The 17855-nt window shown below is 42.6% G+C and overlaps 1 protein-coding gene across 3 annotated transcripts in view; it reads right to left on the minus strand.

Moving 5' to 3' along the window:
- The window catches only part of EHMT2 (euchromatic histone lysine methyltransferase 2), a 1701692-nt gene that overhangs the window by 878385 nt on the left and 805452 nt on the right, over positions 1 to 17855 (minus strand). For all 3 annotated transcript variants that reach the window (XM_044083219.1, XM_044083218.1, XM_044083217.1), the window contains one exon: positions 11225 to 11368. In XM_044083219.1, coding sequence (XP_043939154.1) covers positions 11225 to 11368 — 144 coding nt within the window. The remainder of the gene's footprint in view (positions 1 to 11224; positions 11369 to 17855) is intronic.

Raw genomic sequence — 17855 nt, forward strand, 5'->3', positions numbered from 1 at the left:
CCACGTGTCTTGTATCCACTTTCCATTTAGATGAGCTCCTCAAGCTTTGTCTGAGGCATCTGTCGTTAGAATCTGACTCGCCTCTGGCCGGGTCACAGAGAGTCCCTTGTTTAGGTGACATTCCTGAGCCCACCACAAAAATTCCTTTTGAATGCAAGGTATTATCTGAATGACAGTGTCCATATCTTGTCAGTGCTGTGTCCATACATTTTTGAGATACCATTGTAGCTTCCTCATATGCAGTTTGGCATTGGGAAGCACCAGAATACAAGATGCAATGAACCCCAAGGCTTGAAGGACTGTCCTTGCAGTCAGCCTGGACTGATGAGACAATTGATGGAAGTAAAGAGAAAGATTCTTTTGTTTGTCCGGGGTCAAAAGGCCATCTGGGATGCTGTATTCAGTCTCACACCCAGAAAGCACATGTCCTGAGAGGGTACTAGACTGGACTTTATTTCGTTCACAGAATACCCCAGGCATCTTAGCACTGCTATCACATAGTGTAAATGATGAAGAAGTTCGTCCTTTCCTTGAGCCAGAATCAGGCAATCGTCCAAATAAGGATAGATCTGTATTCCTCTTAGCCTGAAAAAAGCTATCACTGGAGCCAGAACCTTCGTGAACACTCTGGGCGCAGTAGATAAGCCAAAGGGCAATGCAGAGAACTGATAATGAGAAGTCCCAGCCCGAAAATGCAGATACTTCCTGCAACTTAGCCTGATAGGAACATGAAGGTAAGCCTCCTTGAGATCCAGAGTCACCATCCAGTGATCTTTGCCCAGCAGAGGTAAAAGCTGTTGTAACGTCAACATTTTGAACTTGGGAATGTCCAGATAAGTGTTGAGGATAGATAAATCCAAAATTGGTCTCCACGTGTTCCCCTTCTTTGGTACTAGGAACAGGCGAGAATAAAATCCTAGGCCCACTTCTGGCAGAGGGACCAGTTGTATGGCCCCTATTTGGAGCAGCAGAGAAATTTGTTTGTGAGCCTCCAGTCTTTGCTGAGGAGGAACGTCCGGCATGCCTTTGAAAGGAGGCAAGGTATGGAAATAAAACCTGTAACCTCGGTGTATGATATCCAATACCCATCTGTCTTGGGTAATCAAACTCCAATTTTCCTTGAAGAGTGCCAACCTTCCTCCCAAAGGTGCTGCCAGGCAAGAAGGATCTGGCAGCTGAAAAGGTAGGTCATTGGGCCTGTTTACGAAAGGACTGGCCCCTGCCCTCACCTGAAGATTGTGCATGAGAACTCCCTGTTCTAGGTCTGAAGGAGCTCTGAGCTCTGCCCCTACCACGTCTAGATCTACCCCTAGACTGTGAATCATAAGAAGGGTACGCCCACCCCTTAGCAGGCCAATTCCTACTAAACTTCGGAGGCTGGACTTGCAAAAAATCTTTAACAGTCTGCATAGACTTAGCCTTGTCTTCCATTTTCTTCAAGACTGACTCCACAGGTGAACCAAACAACACATCAGACTGTAAAGGAGCATCCAAAATCGTTGTCTTAACATGTTCAGACAAATTCTGATCCCTCAACCAGGCGTGCCTGCGAAGAACTGACCCAGTGGCAGCCACCCTAGACGAGGCCTGTATAGCATCAAAACCACATTGTAAAGAATGCTTACCCACCTGTTCAGAGACATGTACCAAATCTTGTAGTTCCTTACACTCAATGCCTTCCGCCAGAGCATCTACCTTAGACTTCAGTTGAGAAAGAAGATAGTTTTGATATTTCAACATGTGAAACTGGCAATTCAAAGCCCTCATAGCTAAGGTGGAAGAAGTATAGACTTTCTTTCCCCATCTATCCAAAGCTCTGGCCTCTTTATCTGGAGGAACCAGATTTTTACAACAGAGGCCTTGACACCCTTAGGTCCCTGACTAACAGTTTCTGGGTCCGCCCTAGGACTCTTATAAAGATATTTATGAGCCTCAGGCACCCTATAATACCTATCCGGTTTAACAGGAGCAGGAGGCAAAGAATCAGGATTAAGTGAAGCCTCCGCAAACACATCTTCCACAACATCCAGAACAGGAGGTATAGCCAAAGGCCTATGCTGGGGTAAAAGCAAAAATTCCCTAAGCCTTTTCCTGGAATCAGAGAAGTCCTGACCTTCCCACTTAAAATGCTCCCTCATGGAATGAAGAGTCTCTGAAAAAGAAAAATCCTCTGGAGGAGAAGCAGAAGGAGTGGAATCATCAGCATCAGAATCAGAATAAGGAGAGTACTCCTGCAAGTCTTCAGCCGAAGACTCTGAAACATCTGAAGCCTGCTCAAAACTCCCCAACTCTGGTTCCACCCTAGGCCTCTTATCTGGAGGGGGCAAAGAACCTCTAATCAAAGTAATTAAATCTTCTGCCATTTTAAGCATGTGCTTCTTGGGCACAGATCCTGAAGAACCAGGAGTGACCCCAACAGAAGCTAAACCTGGCCTGCCTCTGGGAGAAGCCATAGAAACAGAAGGAGAGGGCCTAACCACACTAGGAAGGGAGGGGAGTACAGTAACCTGAGAAGCCCCTTCAGCCTGACCTGCCTCCTGAGAGGCCACATCCTGCAATAACAAAGTCTCCCCCTGGGACTCCTGAGAAGCCTCCGGCGGAACCACCGGTTCCACTAACGCCTCTAAAGAACCGGCGTCCGGTACGGACGACTCTTCTTGCCTGGGCTTAGCTGCCTTGTCTTTGCGCTTCTTCGAAGAGGCGGGCGTCGGAGCATCCGACGGCATCTTATAATTGCACCGCTTCCCAAAGACCAACCTGGCACAATCTAACCTTCGCTTAATAGTGCGCTTATTGAACCTAGCACAAAAGCGACACCCAACAACGTCGTGCTCAGGCCCCAAACAAGGAATACACAAAGTATGATAATCACTATGCGGTATCTGTTTCCCACAAGAAATACAGTTATTCACTTTTTGACATCCGGTAAACCACTGAGGCAAGAAAAAACTAAAATATTCCCCAACGCGGTACTTAGCCAACTTTGACTCCGTCTGAAACTCCGAATTCGAAAAATTTCAGAACGCCGAACGGCACTTGCAACGCTGCTTCTGCATCGGACCATGCGGCAAAAAAGACTGAGGATATGACGTCGGTCATACGCATTTGTACCCTGACGTCCTGATGTCAGTCTTAAGCGCCTTGACCGACGTCAGCCTAATACTTTGATATTCGGGCCGACCGAGGACAGCGGACTACCCAAGTGTAAGGACTGCAGCAATGTGAGATGAAGAACATCAGACAAAGGTAGAAGAAACCTGATACCATTTCTACTACAGCAACCTGCTCTATTTGCTGCACAAGCTAAACGTTGATCTATTGCTGGTACTACCAAATCTAGAATAGCAGAGACATTTGTGAGGGGGTGGTGGAGAGGAGTTAAAAAAGGGGCGAAGCTTTCTAATTACAGTCTTTATACCACTGGCACCATTCTTACACAGGCATGCAACAACAGAGCAAGCCCAATGCTCCTTAAAGAAATTTAACCTAACACCTATTTTAGGAGAGAGAAGAGAAAGATGAATACAACAGTGGGGTTTGCCTTCTTTACAGTCATGAGTGGGAGAGGGATAAATTCCTTGAAAAAGAGAGGTCTACTTCCTGTTCTCTGCTGTTAGTTCCAGCCTCAAGCTCCTTTCCAGCTGCCCTTTTGAAGGCTGCCTTCAGAATAATATGGTCAACTATCATGCACTTCTTGCAGACAGGCTAACTCTGTGGGAAATCTCTGTTGCATCTTGTCATATGTGGATGAAAAAATGCTCCACTGTGCAGTTAGCTTTACTTTTCAACTCCAGTATTTTACTACCTTACCTGCAAGATAGCCAAACAGATCTATTTCACATGACCAAAAACTTACAATACTGAAACACTACCAAGACCACAATCCCGAATTCTCAAAATACTGAAAACTCATTTGGCCGAGTATAATTACATTGAAAGTTTACAATGTTGAATTTCAAAATACCGAATTTTAAGCCATAGACATGGCATGTTTCCCTTTACCTATGAATTGCTTGTTGTAAAAATACATTACTGTAATTTAAGTGCTGACTGTCAGAATACCGGATGTATTGTAGAAAGTAGCATTGCAGTGTTCCTAATTGTGGGTATGTCTCTCTAAAATTTTATAAGTAGTATCTAAAGTAATATGGCAGACGTTTTGAGCGCTCCTAGCAGTATTGGCACTATGTAGAGTACTGTAAGGTAAGTAAAAGGTATATGCACTTTCCCCACTGTAGTGCGATCATCAAGTTAGTATACATAGTTTGGGGGGGGGGGATTGTGAGGGAGGCACAGCCCCCCCCCCCAACTAGTTTGGTTTTATACTGTCCAGTTTGTGTTCAAGGGGTAAGTAAGCAGTTTTAAGTTTTGGAAAGACTGAGTCGTTCGTGTTGTAAGTGCATTTGTTTTCTTTTATAGTTTTCATTTGGTGAGAGGAACTGCTGGTGATATTTGCATGATTTGGTATTAACCTCGGTTTTATCAACATTAATGTTATTTTTGATAAAATGTTCATTATTCATGGATTTGTCTATTTTTCTGTTATGGTAAACACTTGACTGCTGTAGGCAGACAGGTCACGTCTGCGAGCTGAAATTCGGCATGGTAAGCTTTCGGTATAGTTATACTCTGTCAAAAGAGTTTTCAGTATTTTGAAAATTTGGGATTCTGGTACTGGTAAAATAAATTTCAGTATTTTAAGTTTTCAGCCACGTGAAGTAGATCCAGCCAAATAGCCTAGATTTATCACAAGAAGCATTAAGGATCTGGCCCTAGATGTCCTTTGGCAGGGGTTTACTCCTTAGCCATCCATACCTTACTCTGTTTCAGCTGTAGCAGATACTACATATACAGCTAGCAACATGCCTTCACTTAATGGCATGTTTTTCCACTCAGAATTATAAGTCTTATTTCCATCTAGCAGTGGAATCCAGCAGAGAATCAACCATTTCTATTTGCTTTTAGAGATCCCTTTGATACTGCAACATATTAGTCTTTCAGTTAATGGCTTCAACACCCAGTGGTGCAGAAGAATAAACTCATGACAGTCCACTAAAACTCTGCTTTCCTTATTTAGCATGGTGTTCCTAGCAGATGCCACACTTCAACCCCTTCCTGCATTCAGTGAGATGACTGTTAGACTGACACTGAGTCCTGTAGAAGTACTTGGCCTTACCTTCCGCTCTACAGATGTGGTCTACTTTTTCTAACATGTTGGGGCCAGAGATGCATTTTCAAAAGCATCTTCCAAAGCATGGAATACACGCAGGAAGAAAACAGGCTTTAACCAATGTCCAGCAGATCGATATACAGTGGATATAAAAAGTGTGCACACCCCTGTTAAAATGCCAGGTTTTTGTGATATAAAAAAATGAGACTGCAATAAATCATTTCAAAACATTTCCCGCCTTTAATGTGACCTATAACCTGTACAATTCAATTGAAAAACAAATCTTTTAGGGGAAAAAAAATATATATATATATAAGTACAATAAGCTGGTTGCATAAGTGTGTACACCCATAAACTAATACTTTGTTGAAGCACCTTTTGATTTAATTACAGCATTCAGTCTTCTTGGGTACACACCTGCCATCAATTAAAGAGACTCTGATTAACCCCAAATAAAGTTCAGCTGTCCTAGTAGGATTTTCCTGACATTTACTCAGTTTCCTGCTACAGCAGAAGCCATGGTTCGCAAAGAGCTTACAAAGCATCAAAGGGATCTCATTGTTGAAAGGTATCAGTCAGGAGAAGGGTACGAAGAAATTTCCACAATATTGGATATACCATGGAACACAGTGAAGACAGTCGCCAAAAAGTGGAGAAAATATGGGACAACAGTGATGTTGCAAAGAAATGGACGTTCCTCTAAAATTGATGAAAAGACCAGACAAAAACTGGTCAAGGAGGCTGCCAAGAGACCTACAGCAACACTAAGGGAGCTGCAGGAATTTCTGGCAAGTAATGGTTGTGTACTACATGTTCCACTGAAAGAGAATGAACCAGTTTATTAATCCAATATGCCAGTGTAAGTTCTGAGAAAGTCTGGGATTTAACACAGACAAAAGTAATTAAGCTGTATGTTGACTATATGTAGTTTTATTTCCACTAACATATCGGATTAATAAACTAATTCATACTCTTTCAGTGGTACATTGCTAGGTTCGTTTTGTTCTTGACTTGATTTGTTTTTTTGGTGTGTGTACTACATGTGACAATCTCTCGTATTCTCCATATGTTGGGACTATGGGGTAGGATTGCAAGACAGAAGCCTTTTCTTACACAGAAAAGCCAGGCCCGGCTAAAATTTGCAAAACAATACAGCAAGTCTCCCAAAAGCATGTGGGAAAATGTGTTATGGTTTGATGAGACCAAGGTTGAACTTTTTTGGCCACAATTCCAAAAGGTACGTTTGGCACAAAAACAACACTTCGCATCACCAAAAGCACACCATCCTCCATGGTCAAGCATGATGGTGGCAGTATCATGCTTTGGGTTTGCTTTTCTTCAGCTGGAACTGGGGCTTTAGTCAAGGTGGAGGGAATTATGAACAGTTCCAAATACCAGTCACTTTTGGCCAAAACCTTCAGGCATCTGTTAGAAAGCTGAAGATGAAGAGGAATTTCACCTTTCAACATGACAATGACCCCAAGCATACATCCAAATCAACAAAAGAATGGCTTTACCAGAAGAAAATGAATGGCTCAGACCTAAATCCAATAGAAAATCTGGGGGCAGGGTGACCGGAAGAGGGGTGTGCACAAAAGATGCCCTTGCAATCTGACAGATTTGGAGTGCTTTTGCAAAGAAGAGTGGGCAAATATTGCCAAGTCAAGATGTGCCATGTTGATAGACTCCTACCTAACAAGACTGAATACTGTAATTAAATCAAAATGTACTTCAACAAAGTATTAGTTTAAGGGTGTGCACACTTATGCGATCAGCTTATTGTACGTTTTTTATGTTTTATATTTTTTCCCCTAACAGATCTGTTTGTTTTTCAATTGAATTGTACAGGATATAGGTTACATTAAAGGTGGGAAAAGTTTTGAAATGATTTATTGTGGTCTAATTTTTTTATATCACAAAACCTGGCATTTTAACAGGGATGTTTACACTTTTTATATTCTGAGGTCCTGTTATGGGAAAGGGGAGAAGCAGCAAATGTTAAGGGAAAAAAAAAGATTATACGGCAGCTCTGGGCTGCCCAACAAAAGGAAAAGGGGAAGGCTGGAAGGAAACTTTTATTGCAAGACATCTACATTTTCATGCAAATGTACTATGTTTTTTTCTACATAGGTCACTGCTGCAGTAACACTGCCTACTCACAAGAAGTGGAAAGTGTTAGTGGCAGCAGGTTGTAAAAAGCCCTGAAAAATGGCCATAGCAAAATCCAGCCCTTGCTCTGGCAGCAATATCCATACTATACTGTTTAGAAAAGGTACACACAGAAGACCGGGTGGCAGACTCCAAAATGGACCATATGCATGCCCATAAGCAAAGCTCCAGTTGCTGCTGTCCCTCTGGTATTTTATCATTCTTCATGGACAGAAAAGTAGAAAATTTAAATAATGGGCCAGCCACAAGGAGATCATTAAATCCAGACCTTGACTTTCCCCTCATTCCTTGGTGCAAAGGACACAAACAGGTAATCTAAAGTTCCTCTATCTCTGGGTTTCAAGAAAATAAGATCTCAGTTGCCTGTGGGAATACAAGGAATGCAGAATTCTCATACTTCTGTTTTGGGGGTTAGGAAAGAAACAGAAAGTTGCACAGTCCAAAACAAAACTTTTTTGGCAAAAATATCTTTCTGAAATACTTGAAAGGACTCAATGTCCTGTAGCTCTGACGTACTTCTACATGAGGTGATGGAAATCCAAAAATATGAAGTCAGACATTTCAGGGGTGGATAAGCTGTTCCAAAACTTTCTAGGTAATCTCAAATGTAGAGTCCTTTAGAGAACATTTCCCCACTGACATGCAGGTGGAACTATCTAAAATATGTACACTGAGGCACAAGCAAAACTGACTTAAAGGATTCAGACATGTATTGCAGCACCACTAGCAGTGAAGCTAAGAAGGGTCCTGAATCTGTCTTTGGCAAGAGACTGAAATTTTTTTTTTGGCCAGGTAGGATTTCCTGTTAGAAAGCTTCCTGGCCTTCCTTAATAATACAAGTATATCATACGTAATCTGGTAAGCAAGCATATGAGGATTAAAAAATCTACACTGCAGCTGTATAGTCTTCAGTAAAGTGTGCAAAGTGGGACCCTAGCTCTATGTTAGGAGGTCCAGCCTCATATAGTGTGTTAAAGATTGCACCCAGGTCATAAGGATAAGAACCAATACTGCGTAGGCCAAAAAGGTGCCATGAAAAGAATCCTTTGTCCACCCATCCTTCCTCATCTACTGGATCTTCCTCAGGAAAAAGGGAATTAAAGGGAGTGCATTCAGAAGAGACTTCTCCATTAGCAAGGTGGCATCTACTGCTCAGGATTATGTGCGATGTTCTGGAGCAAAACTTTCTGAACTGCTTGTTAGAGAAGGAAAAACAGCTCTATCCCTGGGAGACCCCAACATGTGAACTATCTGTAGAAGCACATCCCTGTGGAACATGAACTACTTGGGATCTGCCACTGATCAGTTTAGCTCTTACTCTACCATGTTCATCAGCACCGCCAACATGGTCATTTGAGACTGACGAGTTATCTCCCAAATAGCCACAGTCAGCCTGCATGGGAGATATTAGCAAGCCCCTCCAGTTTATGTACTACATCACAGTCATGCCGTCTGTTGTCACCTGCAAGACGTCTTGTTTCCAGATGAGCTTGAAGATTAAGTGCCCAGATGAGGGTCTTCATTTCCTTCAAGTTAATGTTTTTTTTTTCTTCTTTAAGTCTGACTCCAAGTTCCCTGGACCTTGAGACACTGAGCAGGCTCCCCTATGGTTACAGTCTGGGTTTGGGGGTGTCCTGTCTGAATGGTACCTGTGGTTTTGTCTGATTTGGTTAGGCTACCATTCTGCTCCTATGAAACTCAAAGCAGCATGGGAATCTCCTACTCCAGGAATTTAAAATAATGAATCCATTAGAGTTTCTCAATATGAAATGTTGTCAGAGGTACTACTAAAATGGTGGAGATCATGACTCCCATGTGCCATGAAACGTTCTGTGGCCATTACCTTAGTCTTCTTGACCAAGGTGTGGAAGTACTGTGCTACAGATTCTAGTTGCCTTGAAAAATAAAAAAAAAAAGCCGTTTACTGCTGGAGTCAACACAGCACCCAATAAAATCACTGCTTTAGAAAAGGTGTGGTGTGATTTAGGGACAAACAATAAGAATTGGAAACAATCGATGGTGAACTGTAGGGCTTGCACCAGAACCTCATGCAACTAACAATGAATCAGACAACTGTTCAGGTTAGGATAAATTTAAATGCCACTGGTTATGCAGACAGCAATAAATGCTACCAGGCATTGTAGCCAATCCAAAAAGCAAAAAGATAAACTTGTTGTGATAAACGAGCCCCAAATCTGAGACAGCATCTGTAGCCCCTGTAAAATGGAATACTGACACAATCATTCTTGAGGAGAAGGGTACCATCAGACCCAATGGAAGTGGCAAGAGAGCCTGCATTTTGAATTTTGTGACCTCTAGATATGTATTCCATCCCTAACAGGTCCAAAATGGGCTTCCATGGAGCCTTTTTCTGAGCACTAGGAGTTCAACCCTTGGTTCTGGTGCTTTTGTGGTATTAGTTCTACTAGGGGCAGAAATCCTCATAGGTTGGAAGAACCAGATGTGCTCGTTTTCTTGAACCGGAGGGGGTGCTTGAAATGTCTGGCCATCTTAGGAACTGAAGTTTGTACCCCTGCAAGACAATCTGAAGTACTTGTTTCATAATGTTTTTCCACTTTCCTATAAACTTCCTGCTATTCTGGACCTGAGATTAACTGAACAGGGCAGAGGGGGAGCAGCAGCTCTCAATAGCTGTGCCTGCTTTCTTTGAGGGAGATATGACTGAAGACCCCCAAGTTTTTCTTCCTGATCTCCATGTCTCTTCATTTTATGTTGGTCTTTTTTACTCCTTTGCCTGCTTTCCCCTTACTTACTTTGCCAGAGACAGTAGGACCCAGAATTAAATTGCTAGTTTCTTTTACATCTTGGAACAGGGAATTGAAAACGCTGTCTCAGACTACAGTCTTTCCTCCACCTTTTGAAAGCTTCCATTGTTAGGGTCACAAAAGCAGGTCCCTATCCAGTGGGCTTGAGGAGCTGCATCCATAGCGTTAACAGACTGTTCAGCTACTTGACCAATGGTCCAAACAGATTTAGTGCTTCACAACATCATCTTAAACACTGAAAGATAGTGGTAACAGCTGCACCTTTCTTAAGGCAGACTTCAGTTGCCTGCTTGGAATGTGTGTTTTTATTATTTTTTAAACACATTTCACACACTCATTCCACTTGTGAAAATACTTTAGACTTAGAATTTCTACTTAACAGTTCCAAAACTCCTAAACTGAAAAGCATTTTTGGTATCAAGCAATTAAGAGATGTATACATAAAATGCAAAATGGAGAAAACTACAAACTTGCCGTCAAACAGAAAGTGGGCTCAAGCTGAGAGAATAGGTTGGCGGCACTGGCTTAATGCTTGCAACTGTTCACTCACATTATTAGCTCAGTAGAGTGTGAATGTAGAGGCCTCTGCTACTTTTTCACCTGCCATTTTTACCCATCTCAACATCACTAGCTGAAGGAGAACACTAAGGATACATAGCTTAATTACTCCTCACACCAAGCTGCTTTACTAACCAACTGTAACTTATTTCACATTAGATCGAGTGATGACTGGAGGGTTAACCTGCCAATCTTGATCATCTTTACATGCACACCTACAAGACATCAATGTATGCCTGCAGGTTGTGGCTATGGTGACTCAGACCATGTGCTCCACTATACATGCTTGTTACTCATGTGCTACCTGCATCGACTCCACTAGTAATTTTGAGCACACAAGCTTCTGCATAAATATTCTTTGATACAGCATACCATAATTTACACAGAAATGCCTGTTGGTAATTCAAACAATTAAAGATATTCTAAAATGCACTTTTTCAACATAATTTGCATTCCACGAAGTTTGACTAAATAAAACAGTATTACTTACACTTGCCCATAATACAATTTTAATTTTTTTTCATATGGGTTCTGTGCTTACCGCAGTGCAGAAGTATCCACATCCAGGACAACAATGGTGCTTCACCATCTTGGCACGATGCATCTCGCAAAGAACCATCAGTGGAACACGACTTGAAGGCCTCATGGTCTCTCGTTTTAGGATGTTATTACTACAGCCACTTAGCTAGAAGAACAGTTTAACAGATGAGGCAAACATTCAAACAAAAGTAAGATTTATTTATTTGACATTTGTTTACCGGGGGGGTCTGACTGGGTCTACAGAACCCGTTTTCAGCAGAGGCCCGGGGACAAAAGCTCCACATACAGTACAATACAAATACAGTATAATCCAATACAATAAAGATTACATTAGAAATACTATACAAAAAAATAAGTTGAAAAAACAAACTGCTACAAGATGTAATATATTACTACACATCTAGACAATTCTATACAGTTAAAACCTTACAGATGATAATAGTCACTCTCATCATACATGATGTAGATAGTGTAAAAAAAAAATTACATAGGTAGTGCAATCTGCGACATTGACGGTTGTAGTACATGCAAAATATAACGCTAGTTTGTTAGGAAAATAGAAGCCAGAAAGTTAGTGATGAAGACATATAGTGAGAGAGAGTTAAAAAGAATAGAAGCAATAAAGCCCAAGCAGTAGTTTAAGGATATGGTATAGAAGCAGAGAATGAGTTAGAAGAGTTTTAGGCTCTTGCAGTCTGTGAGGGATTGAAATGTGACAGAAGAGGAAGACCTGAGCACTAGGCAGGCTTTATGCAGAACAGAGCCATGATGTGCAGAGCTGTAGTAACTACAGAGGGATTAAATTTATCAGTCACAGCATGAAGTTATGGGAAAGAGTAGTGGAAGCTAAGTTAAGAAGGGAGGTGATGATTAGTGATCAGCAGTATGGTTTCATGCCAGGAAAGAGGACTACAGATGTGATGTTTGCTCTGAGAGTGTTGATAGAGAAGTACAGAGAAGGTCAGAAGGAGTTGCAGTGTGTCTTTGTGGGCTTAGAGAAAGGATATGACAGGGTGCCTAGAGAGGAGTTGTGGTACTGTATGGGGAAGTCGGGAGTGTCAGAGAAGTATGTAAGAGTGGTACAGGATATGTACGAGGGTAGTGTGGCAGCGGTGAGGTCTGCGGTGGGAGTGATGGATGCGTTTAAGGTGGAGGTGGGATTACATCAAGGATCAGCTCTGAGCCCTTTCTTATTTGCAATGGTGATGGACAGGTTGACAGACGAGATTAGACAGGAGTCCCCGTGGACTATGATGTTTGCACATGACATTGTGATCTGTAGTGAGAGTAGGGAACAGGTGGAGGAGACCCTGGAGAGGTGGAGATATGCTCTAGAGAGAACAGGAATGAAGGTCAGCAGGACTATGACAGAATACATGTGTGTGAATGATAGGGAGGGTAGAGGAATGGTGAGGATGCAGGGAGTAGAGGTGGCGAAGGTGGACGAGTTTAAATACTTGGGATCAACAGTTCAGAGTAATGGTGAATGTGGAAGAGAGGTGAAGAACAGAGTACAGGCAGGATGGAGTGGGTGGAGAAAAGTGTCAGGAGTGATTTGTGACAGACGAGTACCAGTAAGAGTGAAAGGGAAGGTCTAAAAGAGGGTAGTGAGACCAGCTATGTTATATGGGTTGGAGACAGTGGTATTGACAAAAAGGCAGGAGTCAGAGCTTGACTTGGCAGAGTTAAAGATGTGCACTGGGTGTGACGAAGATGGACAGGATTAGGAATAAGTATATTAGAGGGTCAGCCCAGGTTGTAAGGTTTGGAGACAAAGCCAGAGAGGCAAGATTACACTGGTTTGGACATGTGCTGAGGAGGGATGCAGAGTATATTGGGAAAAATATGCTAAGGATGAAGCTGCCATGTAACCGGAAAACAGGAAGGCATAAGATAAGGTTTATGGATGTGGTGAGAGAGGACATGCAGGTGGGTTGGTGTGACAGAGCAAGATGCAGAGGACAGGAAGAAATGGAAACAGTTGATCCGCTGTGGTGACCCCTAATGGGAGCAGCTGAAAGAAGAGCAGCCATCTATTTTTGAGATGATTTTTTAAAGAGGCTTTGAAATGGGTTAGGCCAGGCATGGATTTTTAAAGAGGCTTTGAAATGGGTTAGGCTAGGCATAGAAATGGTAGCTAGAGGTAATGAATTCCGATGTACAAAGACATAGTATGAATACAGAGAGTGACCAGGATTTCTCGTGAGTTTTGAGACAGCCAAGACATTTTTGTCTTCTGATCGTAGGGATCGATTTGGTGTGACTAGACTGGGTAATGCAGGGCAGGCAGTAGGCTTGAAAATAAGGTTGTGCAAGGTAGATAGCTGAATAAAGGCAATTTGGTTGGATAATTCAAAGCAGTTTAATTCTAAGAGTGGTTTACAGTGGTGAGTGTGCGATATTCAGAGTTTGTGGCAGATGTTGCAACTTTGTTGTAGCACTGTTCCAACTTGCTTAGGGTAGAATTTTGTAAGTTAGTTAAGATAGGTGCACCTTAAAGAAGAGAAGGAAGTAAAATATTTTGCCAGGGTAGTTTTGGTTCCTGCAGTAAAGATATGTTTGTTTCTCTTAAGAGTCCCAGTTTTTGATGAGTTTTCTTTATATTTTGCTGTATATGGGGGGGGGGGGGTCAAACAAAAGTTTATTGTCAATGATAACACCTAGAAGTTTGGTTTCCTGCATTATTTCTATGGCCGTGTTGGCAGATGCAAGGATGTTGAAATCAGTGACAAGGGAGGTGTTTTTGGGATGAAAGAGTACTACTTTTGTCTTCTTTGGATTAAGAAAGAGTTGGGCATTTCATAGCCAGGATTCTACTGCTGTAAAGGACTGTTGAGTTTTTGAGAGTAGTTCTGGTAGTGATTGAGTAGTGCAGATTATGGTGGAATCATCAGCATACTGAATAACCCAGCCACTGGGGATGCACAAACCAGTGCATTTCTTCGTGCCAGTCCAAAGTCCAGATAAATGGGGAGGGTTATGTCAGGAAGGGCATCCGGTGTAAAACCTCTGCCAAATAACATATGCGGACAATACAGATTTCCATACCGGATCGGTCAAGGCCTGGGTTAACGACTGCCCCCATTACTGTTAGCCAACAGGGTGCTGGTGGAAATTGGGCTATTGTGAAAGAGAAGAAGAGGGAAAAGGCATGCCCAAAACCAGAAAGAGAGGAGAAAGGTTAGGAGTGTACTAGTGAGGGTAGGAACTTTGAATGTTGGCAGTATGACTGGTATAGGGAGAAAGCTAGCTGATGTGATGGAGACAAGGAAGGTTGATATATTGTGTGTGCAAGAGACCAGATGGAATGGGAGTAAGGCCAGGTGTATAGGAGGCTGGTTCAAATTGTTCTGTCATGGTGTGAATGGGAGGAAAAATGGGGTAGGATTTATCCTGAAGGAATAGCATGCCAAGAGTGTTTTGGAGGTGAAGACAGTGTCAGAGTGATGTTTATGAAGCTGGAAACTGATGGTGTAATGATGAATGATGTTAGTGCATACGCTCTGCAAGTTGGGTGTGCAATGGATGAGAAAAAGAAAGTTTGAAGCGAATTGGGTGAAGTGGTGGTGAGTGTACCCAAGGGTGAGAGACTGGCGATTGGAGCGGTTTTCAATGGGCATACTGGTGAAGGGAACAGAGGGGATGAGGAAGTGATCGGCAGGTATGGTGTTAACGAGAGGAATGCAGAAGGTCAGATAGTAGCAGATTTTGTGAAAAGGATGGACATGGCTGTGGAGAATATATATTTTAGGAAGAGGGTGGAGCATAGGGAGACATACAAGAGTGAAGGAAGATGCACACAGGTGGATTATATCCCACGCAGGAGGGCCAGTCTGAAGGAGATTGGAGACTGTAAAGGGGAGTTAGGCAGCATAGAATGGTGGTCTGTAGGATGACACTGGTGAACAAGAAGGAGGAGGACAAGTGTGACAGCAGTGTCAAGGATCAAATGGTGGAAGCTAAAAAAGGGTGATTGCGAGGTGGAGTTCAAGGAAGAGTTAAAAAGTACAGTTGTGTACACTTACCATATGTAGATGTTCGAGTGTATTCACTGTTGCAGTCATTACATTTGGGTAATCTGCTGGCAGGTTGCCCTCAGTCAGCCTGAATTCCAAAGTCTTGGGTCCTGCGTCAGTTGCAGTCTTCTCTTCCATGACGTCAGGTCGCTAGGGGTATAAAACAAGCAGCCAATGCCATTTTCTTTAGTTTTTCTTGCCCCTGAAAAGGTAGCAAATATATATATATATATATATATATATATATATATATACACACACACACACACCACATAGGTTGCAGAAGATAGAGAAGGAAAGATAAACTCCAGAATGACAGGGGGATGGCGGGAGGGTAACCTGGACTGCAACAGTGAATATACTCGAACATCAACATTTATGGTAAGTGTACACAACTGTACTATGTTCTTCATGTTTCACTGTTGCAGTCATTACATTTGGGTAGAATCCCAAAACTATGGTTGGGAGGCTGGAGCTAAACAGCATTAGGTGCGGCTATAAGGCCCAACAGCACTGCAGTGGCAAAACCTGCCCTGGACTTAGCGTAGAGAGGCAAATGATAATGTTTTGTAAAGGTGTGAACAGCGCTCCAAGTAGCAGCCTCTAGAATGTCTTTGGTTGGTACTCCTCTGAGAAAGGCTGCTGAAGTAGCTGCAGCTCTGGTGGAATGAGACCTAATGCCCATGGGCACAGGTTTACCATGGTGTAAGTAGCAGAAACAGATGCAGTGGCTTATCCACTTTGAAATTGTCTGCTTTGAGATAGCCTTTCCTTCTGATTCTGCAGCATATGACACTAGTAACTGCTCAGTTTTTCTTAGAGCTTTAGTCCTGCTCAAGTAGAATCTTAGCTGTCTGTATAGGTCCAAGGAATGCAGAATTCTCTCCCCCTTGTTCTGCGGATTTGGATAAAAAGTTGGCAGATGAATTGTTTAGTTAAGAGCCACACTGGAAACCACCTTAGGCATAAAAGTAGGATTTGTCCTCAGAGACACCCTGTCTGGGTAAAATATGATAAAAGGCTCTACAGCCATGAGGGCCTGTAGCTCTAAAACTCATCTTGCTGAAATATTTGCTAGTAGCAGAGCTGTTTTCCATGATAAGAACTTTATATCAGCGGTAGCAGCTGGTTCAAATGGAGGCAGGGTCAGCTTTTCCAACACATAATTGAGGTCTCATGCAGGCAGTGGCGATCTTCTAGGAGGCCTTAAATTTTTGGCTCCTCTAAGATACTGCTTTAGTAAGGGATGAGAAAAGATTGGTGGCACTGTATTGTAATGAGCCGAAATGGCAGAGGCATGGATTTTAATTGATGAAGAAGATAGGCCCTTGTTAAGCATCTCAGTTAAGTATTGTAATATCTGAGGAATATTTGGTTCTGCTGTATCAGTTCCTTGTGCTTGATTCCAAGCACAGAATTTCTTCCATTTGTCAGCATACGATTTTCTTGTACTAGGCCTTCTGGCTTCCAAAATGACATCCATCACAACTTTACCGAGAGGTGTTGTTTGTATAACTACATGTTCAGCTATGCTGCCAAGTTTAGTGTCTGTAGTTGATTGTGCAGGATCTGATTGGTTTGCTGGGACAGTAGTTGAGGTTTTTGAGGTAAGGTATTGAGACAGGTTCCTTAGGATTGGGTACCAGTACTGGCGGGGCCAGTCCGGGACAATTAGTATCATCTTTGGTTTCTCTTGTCTGGCTTTTAGGAGGACCTTGGGGAGAAGAGGCAGAGAAGGAAAGGCGTAAACTGAAAGCTTTTTCCAACTGAAGGATAGGGAGTCCACTTTCCATGCTTGTCTGTGATAAGTCCTTGTGCAGAATTTTTTCAATTGATAATTTTGAGGAGAGGCAAATAGATCTATGTCTGGGCTCCCCCATTTCCCTGTTATCATGCTGAAGACATGTTGATTTAGTTTCCACTCGTGAAGATCTGTAAGGTTTCTGCTAAAATCGTCTGCCAGTGTATTTTGTTTTCCTGGCAGGAATTGAGCTTGAAGATGTATTTGGTAGGTCAAAGCTGTGTCCCACAGTGCCATGGCTAATCTGCAAAGGGGGTATGAGTGTGTGCTCCCTTGCTTGTTTATATACCACATGACTGTGGTGTTGTCCATCATTATCAGTAGTTGCCCTGGATGAAGTAATTCCTTGAAGGCTGTTAGGGCATTTTGAACACCTAGCATCTCTTTCTGGTTGATATGTAGATGCATTTGTTTTGGGGTCCATATGCCCTGAATTCATCTTCCTGCCATGTGGGCCCCCCAGACATAATCCGATGAGTCTGTTGTTAAGGTTTGGCTGGCAGGGGGTAGAGTGAAGGACCATCCCATGTTTTAGTGACATGCTTTTGCCCACCATAGAAACTCCTGTTGAAGGCAGGGAATGAGAGGAATCATTGTTTCCAGACTGTGTGAATGTTGACTACATAAACTTTTCAGGTACCATTGCAGTTTCCTCATATGCAGTCTTGCATATGGAATCAGTAAGATGCAGGATGCCATGAAGCCCAAAGCTTGCAGAATTTGTCTTGCAGATAACTGGGTTTTTGTTGCCATCAGTTTGAAGTAAGTATTCAGTTGCCTTTGTTCGTCTGGCATGAGGTATGTCATCTGGGCAG

This window comes from Protopterus annectens, chromosome 9.part0 (genome assembly GCF_019279795.1).
Source record: "Protopterus annectens isolate FY-2018-M chromosome 9.part0, PAN1.0, whole genome shotgun sequence".
NCBI lineage: Eukaryota > Metazoa > Chordata > Ceratodontiformes > Protopteridae > Protopterus > Protopterus annectens.